This window comes from Lepidochelys olivacea (assembly GCF_965140295.1).
Source record: "Lepidochelys olivacea isolate rLepOli2 genome assembly, chromosome: 25".
Lineage (NCBI taxonomy): Eukaryota > Metazoa > Chordata > Testudines > Cheloniidae > Lepidochelys > Lepidochelys olivacea.
Window position 1 is genome coordinate 18,723,020 of NC_140435.1, and position 17,704 is coordinate 18,740,723.

General features: G+C 51.5%; 1 protein-coding gene across 1 annotated transcript; it reads left to right on the forward strand.

The window, feature by feature from the left end:
• Positions 1-1,056: 1,056 nt before the first annotated feature.
• Positions 1,057-15,968, forward strand: IL12RB1 (interleukin 12 receptor subunit beta 1; the record flags this gene model as incomplete). Its single annotated transcript, XM_084614211.1, has 15 exons — positions 1,057-1,096; positions 4,761-4,875; positions 5,857-6,026; positions 6,564-6,721; positions 8,406-8,451; positions 9,220-9,330; positions 9,680-9,753; positions 10,168-10,384; positions 10,830-11,003; positions 11,559-11,657; positions 12,472-12,618; positions 13,063-13,206; positions 14,577-14,673; positions 14,755-14,836; positions 15,507-15,968. 15 exons carry the CDS (start codon positions 1,057-1,059, stop codon positions 15,966-15,968), a joined length of 2,136 nt encoding a protein of 711 aa, XP_084470337.1.
• Between the last annotated feature and the right edge of the window lie 1,736 nt (positions 15,969-17,704).

The window sequence follows — 17,704 nt, forward strand, 5'->3', positions numbered from 1 at the left end:
TATTTAAACAAAAAGGTTTTCCTATCCTGGCCCATCTGCTCCTCTTGTGGATCCTCCAGTGAAGACACTGTGCTGAATTTATTACAGTCACAGTTATTTCTACAACAGGCTGTGATATCATAAGCAAGGGACCATGCCAGGATCCGATCAAAGGGGAAGCTAGGGCTTAAGGGAACAATTTCATCAGAGGAGGACTCATAGCTCTGTGTTCTCCTCATAATGAAAGCCCCTCTTTAAAGAGATTAGTTTTTCTCTGAAATAACCTTGCCTAAGAAATCCTAAATAAACCAGGGATGGAAAATCCTGCCCAGAAATGCCAGCATCAGAAAAACTAGGAAAACCTCATCAGAAAAGCTTCTTCATGCACGGCAAACACACTCACACATCCCTACAAACATGCGCACGCACACACATAGGGAGTCATGCTCTGGAAATAAGAGAAGTCCAAACACACACACTCATGCACGCCTGGATGTGTCAGGCAGATTCTCATCTCAGTTACGCTGGTGTAAATCTGCAGTAACTAAACTGACGTCAGTGGAATGACTCCAGATTTGCCCCTCTGTAACAGGGACTGGAGTCTGAAAGACTCCAGATTCAGTCCTGTGTGATAGAGATGGACTCCGGTGTGGGGTTCATAAGAACACAATGCTTTTGCTTACTTTGCTCTTCTCTCTCCGCTTTCTATGTGTGGTGTGATCTTGTGGTTTTGGTGATGCTTCCCTGAAGTGACAGAACAGAATGGTGCACCTCTCAAAGTGGGATAGTTTTTTTTTGTTTCTCTTTTGCTTTTGGTAAAAGCGAGGCGTGTAATGACACCTCAGTTTCTGCTGCAATGTGTGAGCACCTTTAGTATGCATGGGGAAATTTGTCACCTTTTATCGGAAATGTGCGTGCCAGATGAGTTGTCACCGAGTTGCTCTGGGTCCAGGAGCTCTGTGAGACTCGGGAGGGTCACTCTGCAGAGCCAGTCACTGTGCCCGGAGTAAAGTCACCAAGCGCTGAGCCCTCCGTGCTGCTCCCCTCGGTTATGGTGCGGGAGCAACTGGACTGACAATGGCTTGGCTGCTGCTGCTGGCTGCGCTCGCACTGAGCGGTAAGTGGTTCTGTGGTGTACAGAGATCAGAGATATCTTTAAAAGAACCATCAGACGAGCGATGCTGGGTGATAATGAGGCTTCCCCTCCACAGACTCTCACTCTCACAGACCAGGGTTTTGGCAGTAAATTGTTGCTGTTTTGGGTTGGGGATTATTTCTAAAGCAACAGCAAAAGGGTCACGATTCCATTACAAGGGCTCAGTGCTGAGAACCTGCCCTGGGCAAAAGGGAGCAGGGTTCTCTTTACGTCGAGTTCAGATTCCCCGTCAGGAAGTTTCGGCTGTTCTGCCACGGGCAGAAGCCCTTCTAGAGCAGCTTTTCCAGAACGAGTATGAGGCTGATTCAGCTGGGAGGAGACGAACCCTCCTTTTCAGGAGTCCGTATTTTCTGGCCAACATCTGTTACGTTTGGACCTGCATCGGAATTCCTGAAGCAGCGACGTGTGGGCAAGTTATTCCTAGGCTGCGTGTCTCTAGTGCAGAGAGCTGAGCTGAGCTGGCAGCGTGACTGGTCGGGGGAGCTGCAGTTCCTGAAGGCGATTAGCTCGCCTTACTCCTATCCCTGCTTTCCCCCTTCCTTTTTGTAGTCCTGAATACAAAACAGTCCCCTTTCACAGAAACTGGCCCCCCAAGTGCTTCCAGGGAGCCCCTCGGACCTTCTCCCCCAGCTTCCCAAGCTGAAAATGGGGGGGGGTCAGAGTACAATGGCATCTGCCCTGAATCTCCCCACAATGGCACAGGCCCCCCCAAGGGACATCTCATTCATCGTGTCCTGGGGACACTCAAAGGTGCTGCAGTGCCAGGCCTGGCTCCTGGCTGGGGGAAAGCCTCCAATTCTTCACAATCATTTACAGTGAGAAATGAGCTTCCAGTCCCCTGAGAGCAGAGGGGGAGAGGGCCTTTGCTCATCACCTAGCCTGTGCGTGCACCCAGCCTTATTGAGTCGGAGATGCCCAGCTGCCTGGATCCTATGTCACCCTTATCCTAGAACTGTAGGACTAGAAGGGACCTCGAGAGGTCATCTAGTCCAGTTTCTGCCCTCAAGGCAGGACTAAGTATCCGTGACAAGTGTTTGTCTAACCTGCTCTTAAAAATCTCCAATGATGGAGATTCCACCACCTCCCTGGGCAATTTATTCCAGTGCTTAACCACCCTGACAGTTAAGAAGTTTTTCCTAATGTCCAACCTTAACCTCCCTTGCTGCAATTTAACCCCATTGCTTCTTGTCCTGTCCTCAGAGGTTAATAAGAACAATTTATCTCCCTCCTCCTTGTAACAACCTTTTATGTACTTGAAAACTGTTATGTCCCCTCTCAGTCTTCTCTTTTCCAGACTAAACAAACCATTTTTTTTTCAATCTTCCCTCACAGGTCATGTTTTCTTTAATCATTTTTGTTGCTCTTCTCTGGACTTTCTCCAGTTTGTCCACATCTTTCCTGAAATGTGGCCCCCAGAACTGGACACAATACTCCAGTTGAGCCCTTATCAGTGTGGAGTAGAGTGGAAGAATTATTACTCATGTCTTGCTTACAACACTCCTGCTAATACATCCCAGAATGATGTTTGCTTTTCTTGCAACAGTGTTACACTGTTGACTCATAAGTAGCTTGTGATCCACTATGATCCCTAGATTGCTCTACCCCAGTACTCCTTCTTAGGCAGTCATTTCCCATTTTGTACGTGTGCAACTGATTGTTCCTTCCTCAGTGGAGTACTTTGCATTTGTCCCTATTGAATTTCATCCTATTTATTTCAGACCATTTCTCCAGTTTGTCCAGATCATTTTGAATTTTAATCCTGTCCTCCAAAGCACTTGCAACCCTCCCAGCTTATTATTGATTGCAAACTTTATCAGTGTACTCTCTATGCCATTATCTAAATCAGTGGCTCTCAAACTTTTTTACTGGTGACCCCTTTCAAATAGCAAGCCTCTGAGTGCGACCCCCCTTATAAATTAAGAACACTTTTTAATATATTTAACACCATTATAAATGCTGGAGGCACAGTGGGGTTGGGGGTGGAGGTTGACAGCTTGTGACCCCTCCCCCCATGTAATAACCTCGTGACCCCCTGAGGGGTTCCGACCCCCAGTTTGAGAACCCCTGATCTAAATCATTGATGAAGATATTGAACAGAACTGGGAACCCTGCGGGACCTCACTCAATATGCCCTTCCAGCGTGATTATGAACCACTGTCTGGGAACGGTTTTCCAGCGAGTTATGCACCCACTGTATAGTAGCTCCACTGAGGTTGTATTTCCCTAGTTTGTTTACGAGAAGGTCATGTGAGACAGTATCAAAAGATTTAGTAAAGTCAAGTCTTAGTAAAGTCACTTACCACATCTACCGCTTCCACCCTGTTCACAAGGCTTATTACCCTTTCAAAGAAAGCTATTATCAGCAGGACACAGGCTGCAGCTACTGGCCTTTTTTACACAACCTGCCTGATAATGTTACAAAAGCAATAAGAACAAACAAAATTGCATTGTATGTTACAAATGAAAATTATCCTTCCACCCAGGCTATCCCACTGAGACACCTGGGGAGTTGTGGCCCCGTAAGTCATAGGGGCTGTAGCTACTTAGTGCCTTTCAGACAGAGGTGATTTTCCTCTGGGGATCTGTACTCACCAACACTTTGAGCAGAAGGAAATAGAAGCCTTGCAAGCGAGCCGAGTAAACCACACACATTCTTCCCCCCTCCCACACACCTCATGCAAACACAAATGCCACATAGACTTTATCTCTTACTCCATATGCAAACAGAATCTCTCTCTCACCTCTCCAATCTCTCCCTCTGCCCCATACAAACTCATCCACTCATACACTGCCCGCACATGTTCTTTAGCGCACACAGATGCACCAGTCACAGTCCCTCACACACACACACTCTCTCTCTCCCGCATACACCCTTGGACATACCCCCCCCCGCACAGACAGACACACCCACAGTTTGGAAGCATCAAACCCTTCTTTCCCTTCCTGCAGAGAAGGGCAGATCTGTTGTGGCCCTGCGGGGCTCGCTTCATTTCAGCCTGTGGCTAATGGGGACGGGGTTAGATGGGGTAAGGAGCAGGCTTCCCACAGAGCCCCAGATGATCCCATAGTCTTTCTTGCACTTGGGGGAGGGGAGGGGGGCAGGAACATATCTCTAAAGGCTTGAAAACCCAGAAGACAGACAAAGAAGTGGAGGTAAGAGCTGGCCTTGGGGGTCACTGCAGCATGGGCTGCGAGCAGAGGAAGAAGGCATGCTGCAGATGCTCAGCCCTGTGCTAGGGTTTAGCCCATTACCATGATCAGGCAGCCCAAGGCTAGAACCACAGGCCAGGCCTGGAAAGGTGCCAGGATTGTGCTCTCTCTTTGACATAGGCACAGCCCATTGTAGTGTGGGGTAGTTCCTATGGATCCTGGTAACGTTTTGCCCTGGACCTTGAATCCAGCTCCAGAGGGCAGGGTCGCTGGGCAGGGAGTGAAAACCTGTAGCCCATTGTGTGGGCAGGTGGAAAGGAAAACAACCCTGTGGCAAACCCCCAAGGTTCTGTAGCCTAAGTGGCTCTGTACAGACACTCGCACCAGCCTCCTGCTACTCCCTACACACACTGCACCTCTGCTAAGCCAATCGAACAGGAAAGAACAACTCCAACTGTTTCTTTGTGTGCCGCAGGCTCTGCCGAGGATCCTGATTTGGTTTGCTACAGGAACTGCACCCAATGCAATTTCATCTGCACTTGGAGAGCTAAGCCCACATCAGGAAATGTCACCTATACTCTTAAGTTTTGGTGAGTCGGAAGCCCCAACAGTGGGACCAAGTGAGTGGGAAGGATTGTGCCGTGATGGCATTGTCTGCCTACTACGGTGATGGGAACAATAGAGATGGATAGGTAGATCAAGCGAATAAAAACCCACCTGCATCATGCACCAGGGAGTGGGTGGTGGTGATGGAGAAGGATTCATGGCACATCTCAAAGCACACAAAACTAACTCACTAGTACGTTTTTGGGATGTCAGGTAATGTATGCATAAAGATGCTGGGGAGAAGGATGATGGATAGAAGGCAGGGAAGGTGACAGGGGATGGAAAGACAGAAATCCACTGGAGGGGAGGGTAAGTCGAATGCCAGTGAAGGTGATGGGGTAGGTAGAATCTGGACAGGGAGGTGGGGAACTTAGCATTCATCCATCTCCCTAAATTCTCAGCCAGGACCCCATACAAAAGCATTAGAAACAAGCGAGAGTTCCTGCGCAGAACCCTGCAGACAGTTTGTACATGTGGATGGTGAAGATATTTGAATTCCAGGCGGCCTGAGCACGCAGCCAAAGGAATAAGACTCAGCTCTGGGGCTGCAAAGTGTGCGCGTTAGGCCCTCTGGTGCCAGCAGCAGGAAGAGTAAGGGGCAAAAGCAGTAGGGAAGAAGATTGGCTCGCTTTCTTCCACCGCTGCTGGCCATGTTGCCCTGAGCTGTGCCTGGCTCAGCCAGCGCAGGCCTCGCTCAGACACACTCAGGATCTAGCCTGGTTAGCATAAGTCATCCTCTGTAGATTCAGCAGCAAATGAGCCTTGCCAAGAGCAGGGGGTTCCAGCTTTCCTCTCAGTCACGGTCCCTGGGCAAGGCTGGCTAGAGCAACACCAGGCCTGCCTAACAAGGGGTAGGCCGGGGGCGGATGGGCAACAGCGGCACACTGGCACTGCATCACGGACGCGCTACAGCCAATAACGGGGACAGCCTGGCACTGCAGCAACCAGGTTTCTTCCTTCCACAGTTATCACAGCACCTATCCCTGCAAGGAATTCAAGACGGAGTCCTCCACTCACTGCAGCTTTCCTTATCGGACACTGCGGGTCCTACAGAACCTCACCGCCTGGGTGGAATCCCACAGTGGAGGCAGAGTTGAGAGGACCCAGAACATCACTTTGCAACTGGAGAACGCCAGTAAGCAGCCCTCTGAAGTATGCTTTCTTCATAGCACTGGCCCTTGCTGGGGCGGGGGCTAACGCCAGCTCCCTTGATGCTGCAGCTGGGTTAGCAGGGGGCCACATGAGCCTCCTTAGGAAGCAAACAGCTGCTTTCCTGTGATGCAAAATCTACAGCTTGTGAAAGCAGCTGGACTGACAAACCTGGAACCTGCATCCTCGTCCTGCCCCCAGGACGACAGTGGCAGGGGAGGCTCCACATGTCCCCCCCCCCACCGTGTATCCCAGCTCTGCCCCAGATGGGGCTAGCAGAATTGTGGAGCTCAGTTTCCATAGCCATTCATCCCTGGGCCTTTCTGCTGGGTCTGCCAACATGGCAGCCGGAGGCACCTGCGCTGGTGTTTTGTGTGATGTGGACACCACTGTGTTTGTGTGTGCGCACACACAATGGGTGTCTGAGGTGCCCTTGGCCCTGTTGAAATCACACACCACCTCCACCCATCTGCCCCGCCTGTTACAAGCCCCAGTGACGCCTACTGTCACATTGTCATTCCAGTCAAATTGGATCCGCCACTGCCTCATCGAATCACATTCTCTAAATCCAGCGGTACCCTGACGCTTACACTGCAGCAGCTAGATTCCTGGACGGTCAGATACGAGCCGTTACGAAGGGAAGCTCGGTACAGACAGAGGAATGACACCGAATGGACACAGGTGGGTTGAACAGACACAGTGACCAGCACTCAGAAAAGTGAAGGCCCAAGGGGCAGGGACACTAAGGTGAGTGACCCCAGCCCTGCTCAGGCTCACTACTTCTCCTCCCAGTAATCCCACAGCGAGGACGCTGATGGTGGAAGCTGATGATCGTTAATCGTCGTTACCATTGTAAGCACGTCTCGTGCACCCACTGCCCGAGCAGCTCAGGGCCCTGGTGACGTATTTCCCGCAGCCCAGCTGCTCCTTCCATCTGTTTCATTGTATAATAAAGTCTCCCCTCCCTTACCAGGGATGGATTATGCTGTCTCCCTTGACAGGATCTGGGGCTTGTTTGCAGGGATTAGATAGGAGGAAAAACCCAGATAATAATAATAAAATCCTGCAGTTTGTTTCCAATGAAGTCGTTCTCAAAGATGTGATACAAATTGCCCCTTCGTTGCACCGGCCAACAGCACCCAGGCCCCAGCACCCCATACCAGAGCTAGGGGGGTGGGGTTAGTGAGGGCCTGAGAGGCCAGTTAGTCTCCTGGCCTCACCTGAGCAGGAGGGCCAGGGTTAACAGAGTGAAACCCAGCACTGGAGAGCCAAGCAGCTGAGAGCAGAAAGGGGCTGCTGGGGAAGGAGGCTGCAGACGATCCCTGGGATGAGGGAAATGTCAGGAACAAGGAGAGACTCCAAGGGCAGAGTAAGCCCAGAGATCCTGCCCTGGAGTAAGGACTCTGGCAAGAGGCATGGCAGGGGTGAGGTAGCAACAGGGAGTAGAGGAAGCTCCAGTGGCAAACCCAGAAACAAGCAAGGAGAGAGAAAGGCTGGGCAGGAAGGAGCCCAGGGAAACAGCAGCAAGGACTGGGACTGAGCAGCCCTGATCGCTGGTTGCGGGGTTCCTGGGTTTGAACCAATGTAGAGGGTGGGCCCAGGTTCCCCTGCCAGCCACTGGTGTCATGGCATAGAGCCCTGAGCTGGGGCTGAACGCCATCTGGAGATAGCATTGGAGAGTTGTCCTGTTGGACTTTAATCCACCTCTTCCGGGGTTACAAACAGTGACCAGGCCAGAGGGACAAAACTTGGATGCTTACTCCCAAGTTCTCATTTTTTAGCACTGCAATCCACACTGTTCTGGGATGGAGCAGGTGCCTCGAGCTTTCTCGCAGAGCAATGAAGCTGCAGGAGTTGCTCCTGCTGAGAAAGCGCCAGCTTTGCTCCGATGGTCTCAGGCTCTTTCTCTCCTGCTGTATTTGTTTTGCAGAAAACTCCTTGCATGAGTATCGTAAGAGGTGGGCTCCCCACCACCAAAGCACTTTACAAGAACATGTGAATGGCCCCACTGGGTCAGACCAATGGTCTGCCTAGCCCAGTGTCCTGTCCTCCAACAGTGGCCAGTGCCAGATGTGCCAGAGGGAGTGAACAGAACAGGGCAGTTATCGAGTATCCATCCCCTGTCGCCCAGTCCCAGCATCTGGCAGTCAGAAGTTTAGGGACACCCAGATCAAGGGGTGGTGTCCCTGACTATCTTGGCTAATAGCCATTGCTGGACCTGTCCTCCATGAACTCATCTAATTCTTTTTTGAACCCAGTTATATTTTTGGCCTTCACAACATCCCGGCAGTGAGTTCCACAGGGTGACTGGGTGCTGTGTGAAGAAATACTGCCTTTGTATAAGCCTTGTCCGGTTTGCTTTTAGGTGGAGTGTCAGACACGAGGTGAATACAAGCGTAACAACATAACAGGTCAGCTTATTATACTGTACCCTCACAGATACAGCCAATGGCATTTGAAGCTCTTGATCCCAGCACAGTGAGAAAAACACCTGCCGGGAAGGCCTGGGGACCCTCCGTGCACCTTCTGCCCAAGAGTTCCTCTCAATATCACTGCACGTTCCTGGGAGAGGGAGGCTGAGAGGGCTCGAGTCAACACCCCTATTGCCCAGTTCTGGTTTATGTATGAACCAGATTTGTACGGCTGCTCACAGCCTATAAACCCTTGTGCTGAGTCCCCACATCCCACAAAGACCCCCTCGGAAGCGCCCGGGGAATGGATACACAGGCCTGTGCTGCCTTGAAGGTAGAGAAACTGGGAGTGGGTGTTGTTAGAGGAAAGCGGTGGCAAAACCTCTGTTCTGTGAAACACACTGCAGCTGGGGGAGTGCCAGGTTGCCTCGTCTCTCCACCCTCTGCTCCTTTCCAGGCACTCAGAATTACAGCTGCTGATCAAATCCATGCACTGCCAGTCACTCAAACACCCACCTGCTCCTTAACTCTCTTGCTGGGAGGTAATTTCTCATCCGACAGGAATGTGGCCTCAAGCTCCAGCAGCAGCGAGTAAGAGTAGTGTCCCATGATTCTGTTCTGATGCTCAGGGGACCCAAGCCCCTCTGACCCCAGGCCCAGGCTCCCTGAAACTGACTCCAGCTAGCCAGAAGGGCATGGTGCCCATATGAAGCTGAAAACTCCTGCTGGATTCTGTCACTCAGTCCCCGGTGTCTTGGTTTGCTTTAGTGATATGCAGCTTGGAAACAACAGCAGCCTGTGAAGTCCAGATTCGGCACAGAACGGCCCATTGGAGCAGCTACTGGAGCGGCTGGAGCAAATCCATCTTTGTTCCTGAGGGTGCGAGATTCCACATGGTTCACTCTGGGCTGAATGGCTTAGAAGAGAGGCTGACTTGGGGGAGGGGAGGAAAGTGAAAGTCAGGGGAGGGATAGCTCAGTGGTTTGAGCATTGGCCTGCTAAACCCAGGGTTGTGAGTTCAATCCTTGAGGGGGCCATTTAGGGATCGGGGCAAAAATTGGGGATTGGTCCTGCTTTGAGCAGGGGGTTGGACTAGATGACCTCCTGAGGTCCCTTCCAACCCTGAGATTCTATGATTCTAAGTGGCATCTGAGGGGAGGAAAGCTAGAGGGCAGGACTTTGCAGAGAGAAACAAACAGGTGGCCAGAATTCCCTGCTGTCATTCCAGAAATTCCAGAGGTGACTTACACGGTGGGGAGACTCGGGAGGAACGGGCAGAGAAACGTGACGTTCCATTGGCAGGTAATGCAGTGTGTGGATGGGGTGCAGCTCCACCACCAGACACGCCATCACTTCCGGGGACCCTGTCACAATGCAGTTCCAGGGCGCAGCGTGAATGGGGTCTCAACTCTCCTGTGACAGGGCTATGGACCCTCTGGTCCAATCAGGATGCAAGCTGTAGGGCCAACATCCTCCCTAATTCAGAGTCCAGATGGGTCTGTGGTGTGTTCAATCTGGTGGTGGTTACGGCCGCAGTAATACAGCAGCTGCGACAGCAGCTTCCTGGCCACTGCATGAGGTCTATAAACAAGCCCAGACTGCATGACCATTTATGCAAGGCTCCTTAATTCTGCCCAAGTTATACACACACACACACACAGCTTCAGGGGAGCCAGGATCTTGTCACTTAGTGTCACCCTTCCAACCCCCTGTCAGGAAGCCCATGAGGAGCAGTGGAAAGTCAATTACACGCTAGCTGTCTACATGCCAGCGTGCAGGTGCACAGTGCTGAAGAAGGAGGTCCCTGAAAAGGACGAGACAACGCTGATCTTGGCTCTCTCTGGGGCAGAGTATCACGTTTCTATGAGCGCATCTAACCCAGCAGGGAGAGGTCCTGTGCGGACGTATCACATTCCTCCAGAACATCGCACAGGTACAGAGACCTCAGCTTCCCCTCCATGCCTCAGACCAGCGGTCCCTCCAAACAGCTGCTACCCTAACGAGCCTCCTGAAAGAACCAGACCCATCCACTGCTGGCCTTGCTGCTGTGGCCTCAGACAGGGACTGAAGGCAGAGCATTGAGTTCCATGGCATAGTGACTCACAGCCATTTCCCTGGGTTATTTCCCTCTTTGGGATTTTAACAAACTGCATCCCCAAAGCTCTCAATGTTGCAAGGCCTCTGCAAAGGGGGACAAGAGCCCACATCTCCCTCTCTGAGCAACTGCAGGATCAGGGCTTTGGGTAACTGGCGAACAGAGAACTAGACTGTGCCCCTGCCCCAGTGCTGCCTGCCCCGGATGCCGTGAATTTGGTGCCATGTCTTCGTGCCGTTGGTGCCGTGTTCCTGCTGAAATATCTCCTTATATTTCCTCCCAGAAATGAATTTTCTGAACGTCACCTCGGATGGCAGCAATGTGACAGTGCAGTGGGCAGCAAAGACCAATGGGACCTTCTACTGCTTTGAGAAGCAACCCCTGGAAGAGCCCCAGGAGGACCAAGAGGAATGCAGCCACAAACAATTCTTTGAAAAGGACAGCAATGTGAATACAGGTAACAAGGACAAAACCCACCTGTTTAACATACCTTTCTTCAGCCTCCCTCTCCCAGCACCCCTCCCTACTGGGACCCTCCTCCCTCTGCCAGTTGTTTGGAAACTAAATGCCCATGTGGTAACAGCTGGCTTTATCCAAACCCACTGCAGCCAGCATGAATCTCTGCATCAATTTCAATGGCCCAAAGTCAGGAAGAGTCAGTGTGAGGCAAGTGCATGGTACCATCTGGTGCCAAAGCCATCCATGCTTTCTAAGTTCAATTTACAGATGAGTCCAGCTGTCATTTGGGACCTGTGCACGTTTTGGTCTCTCACAAGGTTCCTTTACTTATGCTGGAAACTCACGCGACTTGGCGAAGCCGGGAAATCAGCTGAGATATGCAGCCGGCCTCACTTTCTCAGTGCCTGCTAAGGCCCAGCCCTAGTCACACCGTGGCGCAGCCAGGCCCTCACCTTGGGACCAGGCAGTTCGGACAGAAAGGTCTCTCTCTCATCCCCTTATCTGAGGAGTCGTGTGGGGACGTTTGATGACGTCTCCTGATTTTATGCTCCAGGGTCAGTGAAACCCAGGAAGTGTTACAGAATTGCCATTCACGGAGGGGGGCCAGAGAAGCACTGGACGTTTGGTTCCATGTACCACTTTGCTACTAACAGTAAGTCTGCATATGGTGTGTTTCCACTGGGGAAGGGCAAGACCCACTAAACTTGCTTTTATCACGCAAGTGCTGGGCAGAGTGTGACTCACAGATGACCTGGAGTAGGCAGGGCATGTGATCTCAGAAGAGGGGGCTGATGGTGGAATGATTTCTTTTTAAATACATTGTTGTAGGGAGGGATTCTTTTCTCATGTTCTAAAAATTGGCCAGTTACACGTAGTAATAACCCCTCCCAGAACCGAAACACCCCTCCCTCCATGCAACCTTCTGCCCTCACCCAGGGAGCAAGAAATTATTCACCATGGCCCTGTGTGAAATGTGCTAGGCCCTTCAGAGAAACAAGCAAAGCCACAGTCCCTGCCCTGCAGAACGGACCATCTCAGTTTTACGTCACACAATAAGTGCATGACGAGAACAGATGCAAGGGGAAGTCCTCCCCAGCCCTACATAAGGGGCCTTTCCCAAACCCGCATGGCTTGCAGGGTGGCTTTTCAGAGCACTGGTCTGTATTCGTGGGAAAGCAAGATGCCTGTATAATCCACACTCTGCAGAGGCAGGAATTCTTTAGGGGCAGCCCTCTAAGGGTTTGGTTTGTGTTCAAGCAAAGGCTGAAGACTCATATTGTCAGTTCTTATTTTCCCTAAACCACTTAGTTCATCACTAGTGATCAAGTGAACTGAAGGTTGCAGGTTATGGGCCGACGAAATAAGCCAGGGCGAGAAGATCCATGGGTTCCTGGTCTGTTTTCTTGCTGTGAATCCACGTGCACGCAGCCAATTACTGCTTTTCTTTCCTACCTCTCCTTTCACAGCTTCTTTTGATGGGCCCATTCACATCCAGAACATCACAGCAAACTCTGCTTTCCTGCTGTGGAAGCCGTCACCACTCTCCCAATGCCCCGGCATTCTGAAGAAATACATTATCTGCTACACAAGTGAGCAGGACAACAGAACGGCATGTGAGTGTGAAACACTTGACTTTGCCTTTCTCCCTTCCAGCGCGTTACCGACCCCAGTGGGCTGCAGCATGTCCAGGCTCACAGACAGGCAGTCCACATAACTGAGCGGGGCAGAAATCAGCCAGTGAGCACACCTGATTCTTTGGTCTCCTGCTCCCGCTGCCTCTAGAATGGCCAGTGAGTCTATGTGCCAAATAGATTTAGGGATAGGAGTGCAGGAGGGCTTGGCAGAGGAGCAGAGAAAAGCTGGGCAGAGCAGGGAGAGAGAGAGAGAGAGAGAGATGGGAGGAAGGAACAGGACTGATGGGCCCCTGTTCTGCAGGCGGAGGGTGTGGTAAGCAGTTTAAGAGCTAAAACTGGGACAAGCGGTTTCAGAAAGAAAGCAGAATTGGGAGGGGTTTCCATGCTGCTGATAGCTCAACTAATCCATCATCATCTAATCAGATCAGGAAGCGAATTCCTTAGCGACCCACTACACCCTACAGGACCTGCAGCCTGGCACCTCCTACAGAGTTGGGATTCAGGCAGCCACAGCAGACAGAGATGGGTCCTGCAGCCCCCAGCTCCTGTTTAAGACCACGAAGCTCGGTAACAGCCACTGGATCCTTCCCCCCATGTTGCTTGGCCCAGGGAGGGGACTGACGTGACCATGTTGCAGAAGCTGCTTGGAGGCTCAGATTCTCGGAAGAGGCTCTTTCTGCCCGCGGGAGTTTCTCTTCTCCCGGGGACCGGCATCTCTCTCTCTCCTGAAAGCAGAATGATGCAGCTTTTGTAGAAGCCGAGGGCAAAGATGCTCACAAAGGCAAAACCAGGAAAAACAGAAAAGTCTGTGCTTCCTCCAGGGGTCCAACGATCAATGGGAATGTGTACTTCTATTTGTATTTTGGCAGCTCCCAGAGGCCCCAGCAGAGCTCAGGGCCTGCTGTCTTAGACTCTGTACCAGCAAGCAGGGAAAGACCTTACAGTCTAAATAGGTAAGGCAGGAAGGGGAGGATTATGATCCCCCTTCTACTGATGGGAGCTGAGGCGCAATGGTATTAAGCGATCTATCCAAGGTCACACAGTGAGTCTGTGACACAGCCAGGAATTGAACCCCAGCCCCCTGAGGCCTAGCCTGCTGCCTGAACCACAAAACCATCTTTTCTGGAATGGCTGAAGCCCTGACCCTGTCCCCTGGCCTGGCCTGGCCTCCCCACAGCCTCCCTGACTGGAATCTGCCATTACACACCACAGGAGCAGCTAGACAGAGGCCAAACCCTGTGTTAGTAAAAGACCTGCTGACACCCAGCCCCCACAGAAACAAGTCACCCCTCGGGAAAGGAACCCACGGCCTTGGCACTCCTTGGGCGTGTGCTGCTGGCACTCGGGCTGACCCCCGCCCAGCCTGAGATCCAAGCTGCAGCCTGAGCTGCCATGTCCACCCAGCTATTTGTAGTTGGCCAGCTCGAGCCCCTGCTAGCCCCACTCTCTCCCCCGGGGCTGCTCACTTCCCACTGCAGTGTAGACATTCCCTAACTAGCTCCCTCAAACATAGGTGCCATTACCAGCATAAACAAGGGACAATCACAGGACACCAACACACGCCTCTATTGGGAAGGGTGGCATGCCAAGGAAAGCAACCAGGACATCCAGGGATTGTGCTGGGGGAAGGAGACTACCCACGTTCATGGCCACAGCGTGGCCACCTCGAGGCTCAAGCCTAGTCCCTTCACTGCGGTACATTGGGGTTGATCCTGCTTTGAGCAGGGGGTTGGACTAGATACCTCCTGAGGTTCCTTCCCACTCTGAGATTCTATGATCCCTGCCTTCTTGGCTGGGAACGAATGTCAAGTGCTGCCCGCGGACACTGGGACCGGGGCAGGGTGGGGATGGTCACTGGTACAGAGCCCGCAGGTTCTCCCTGTCCCTTGTGATGCCGGTTCCAGGGGGCTCTAAGACAGAGCTGTGTTTCCTCCTAGGTCCCAACCCTGCAGAGTGGAAGCTCAACCTCAGGTACCTCAGTATATTCCTAGGCGTCCCTATCCTGGCTGCGTTTTGCCACTTCAGCAAAAAGAGGTGAATGCGCTGACTTTGCTCCCGTTCTCCCTGCCCTTTCGCTCTCCTGCACATTAACCAATCTCTGCCAACGTCCTCCAGGGCCAAGAAAGTGCTGTTCCCGCCTCTGCCCAACCCCATGGACAGCGAAGCAATCAAGTTCCCAGCTGAGGAGATGAGCCAGGTGAGTCTCTGACCCCGAACTCTCACCCCTGGGAAGAAGCTACAGGCCAGGAGGTCTGCTGGGGGAAGGAGATAACTCATGGGATACAAGTCAGAACACTGTCTGAGGGAGAGCAAAGCTGCATGGGGAGGTGCGATCAAATCAGGCTTTGCAGCTCTCATGTAATTGCTGCAAAATGTGCCAATAAAATATTAATTTGAGCACACCTGACCCCCAAACTCTGCCCCAAAAGGGCTAATATGGAGGGAGGAAAAGGTCTGTACCAGGTGCCATAGATATACAGACCCACAGTCAGCAGCAGGATTTGAAACTGGGTCTCTCAGCCCCAGAAACACAGGTTTCTTCCCATCTAAGTTCAGGAAGCGCCCCACAAGTAGCAGGCTCCTAGAGTCACTGTGGCCAGTAGCTAGAGGGAATCCGATCGTAGTCCCTCATCCAGTGTGCTACACATGTGACCTGTGTCCCAGCAACGTCAGGCTCCCAGCCTGGTGGCAGGCCCTGGAAGGGTCTGAGAGCTTGGAATAGCATAGCTTCTTGCCTGAAATGCACCAGGGTCTGTTCTGCCTTCGGCATGTCGACACAATGGTTTGTACTCAGCACACAGATGACTGACACACACATGCCCCATATCAGGCTGTTTTGCACTGAATACGTGCTTTGTCCTTTTCAGGTGAAGCCGCGGCCAGACTTTGTGGAGCCGTCAGAGAAAGTCAGCGGCACAGAACCGCTAGTGACCGAATTCACGTCAGACAAAGGGGAGCCTGACCTGAACACAGAGACTCACTCGCTGCATCTCTACACCCAGACTGAAGAAACGGCAGAGATGTTACAGGCCAAGGAGGGGCAGGCAGGCTCTGACAATGACCTGCCATTTGAGTATAGAAGGCAGGTGCTTCTGACCCCAGCGGAAGAGGAACAGGAAGAAGATGATTTCAGAGAATTTGCTGCTGTTTGTGGTCAGAATAACCTTGCTGAAGCAGGCACAGGCCCTTCTCAGCCCCACCCAGACGAGGGTGCTGCCATGGAGCCGACAGGGCTCTCTCGGCCTCTGATGCAGCTCTCCTTGCTGCTCTCAGACAAGCCTGTCATAATAAAGAATGGGGGCAGCTTTGACCGTTTACATGATAAGTGAGCCTTGTCATGAGGGTTCAGCTTGGGACAGCCTGGGAAGACAGAGCACTGCAGTGACAAGGCACCGTGTGCTCAGGCCCATCTGGGCAGAGATCCCATGGTGCAGGACACAGGAGCCTCAGCAGGTCTCCTGAGAGACTTCCGACCTCAGCCTTGCAGCACTGTTAGGTCTTCTTTCAGATTTTGTGTGTGAACTCTTTGCGGCAGGGACTGTCTTTTATTATACATGTCCCAGTCCCACAATGAAATAGTGAATAGGAAGAATGAACTGTTCGAACATCCTCTATATTTTGATATGCGAGAAAAGGTCCCACAGTCCAGCCACGGTCTCCTATTATTCCAGAGCCCACTTCCTTGTTTGAGATTCCGTACGGTGGCAATAACAGGTGGTCGTGGTTTTGCAGGCAGGAGTTTCCTTACGGAATGCTGAACAAAATCATTCCTGGATAAAGACTTTGGTCGCTAAAATTGACAAGCTGGTTATAGATCCAAGTCTCTGTTCACCCACTAAGCACAGAAGACTAGGATCAGCTAGAGACTAACAAACGTATCTTCCTTTCAGACTTGTTCTCGGGTTTGAAGCCAAGGCTTTAGAACAGAGGCTAGTTCACTCCACTGCTGTGCCAATGGACCCTGCATGTTTAATATTACACAGCAGTTGTTTGTATAGTAGGAAGCATGGAGGGCACCTGTATGCCACACTCTGTGGATGCAGCTCAGAGACTAGCTTTCATGTTTCAAGCTTAGGCTGTTGCAGGTAATTCGTGTCTTATTTAAGGCAAGGTTGAATCAGCATTTAGGGTTAACTTGTGGTTTGGCCTAGATGATGCATTTCTCGGAGACAGTCTCAGTGCGTGCTGAATGTTCAAACACATTTAGCAGCTCGGGAAAGTACAGGGAAAACCTGATGCTCAGCAACCTTCTTTGCACAAAACCGTCAGCGGCATGTGAATCAGGCTCAGTGGGCACATGGCCACCTGAGACACAGTTGCGGGGCTGCCTTGTCCCACACCCTGCAAAGATACCAGCTGCCTAAAAAGGTGAATCTGGTCCCAATGCCACTGGTTAATGCATGTGCAGCGCTGCTCAGCTCCTACAGTTCCAATCATCACTGTACTCCAAAGTGATCGGAATTTGTAGGGTGAATTTATTATTAATAAATAATTAATGAGCCAGATTTTAGCGAATCTCTTTTTGCCTATCTTCCTCATTCACTCCTGCCATAGATTACATTTAACACCCCACACAGAGTAAAATAGATAGCTCCCCCCAAAAATCAACAAAATCCAACTACAACAAATACTGTGGTACTAACATAATGTGCAAACAATCATTCTGCTTGAATGTTGCATCCCTTTCTCCCCCACTTGCTCTGTCTAGTTAGATGGAAAACTGTTCTGGGCAGGGACTGTCTCCTACTCTAGGTTTGTGCAGTGCTCTGATCTCGACTGGGCCTCTGGGTGCTACCGGAATACAGACAAACAACAAGCAAACGTGTTAGGAATGGGATTGTGTCCCGAGAATCCATGTGTGATCCCAGCAGTCCCTAGCACTGCCTGGAGTCCACGGGGTGCTGTGAGCGCAAGTGTGGCTTTGCTCCAATCTCATCGGAATTCCCATAAACAAGGGCTTTGCTAGAAAGAACCAGGAGATTGTAGGCACAGAGCAGAACGGTTTTCCTGGGGTGGAGGGAGAACTAATCCTCAGGGTGAGATCTCTGCAGATGTAAGAACACTA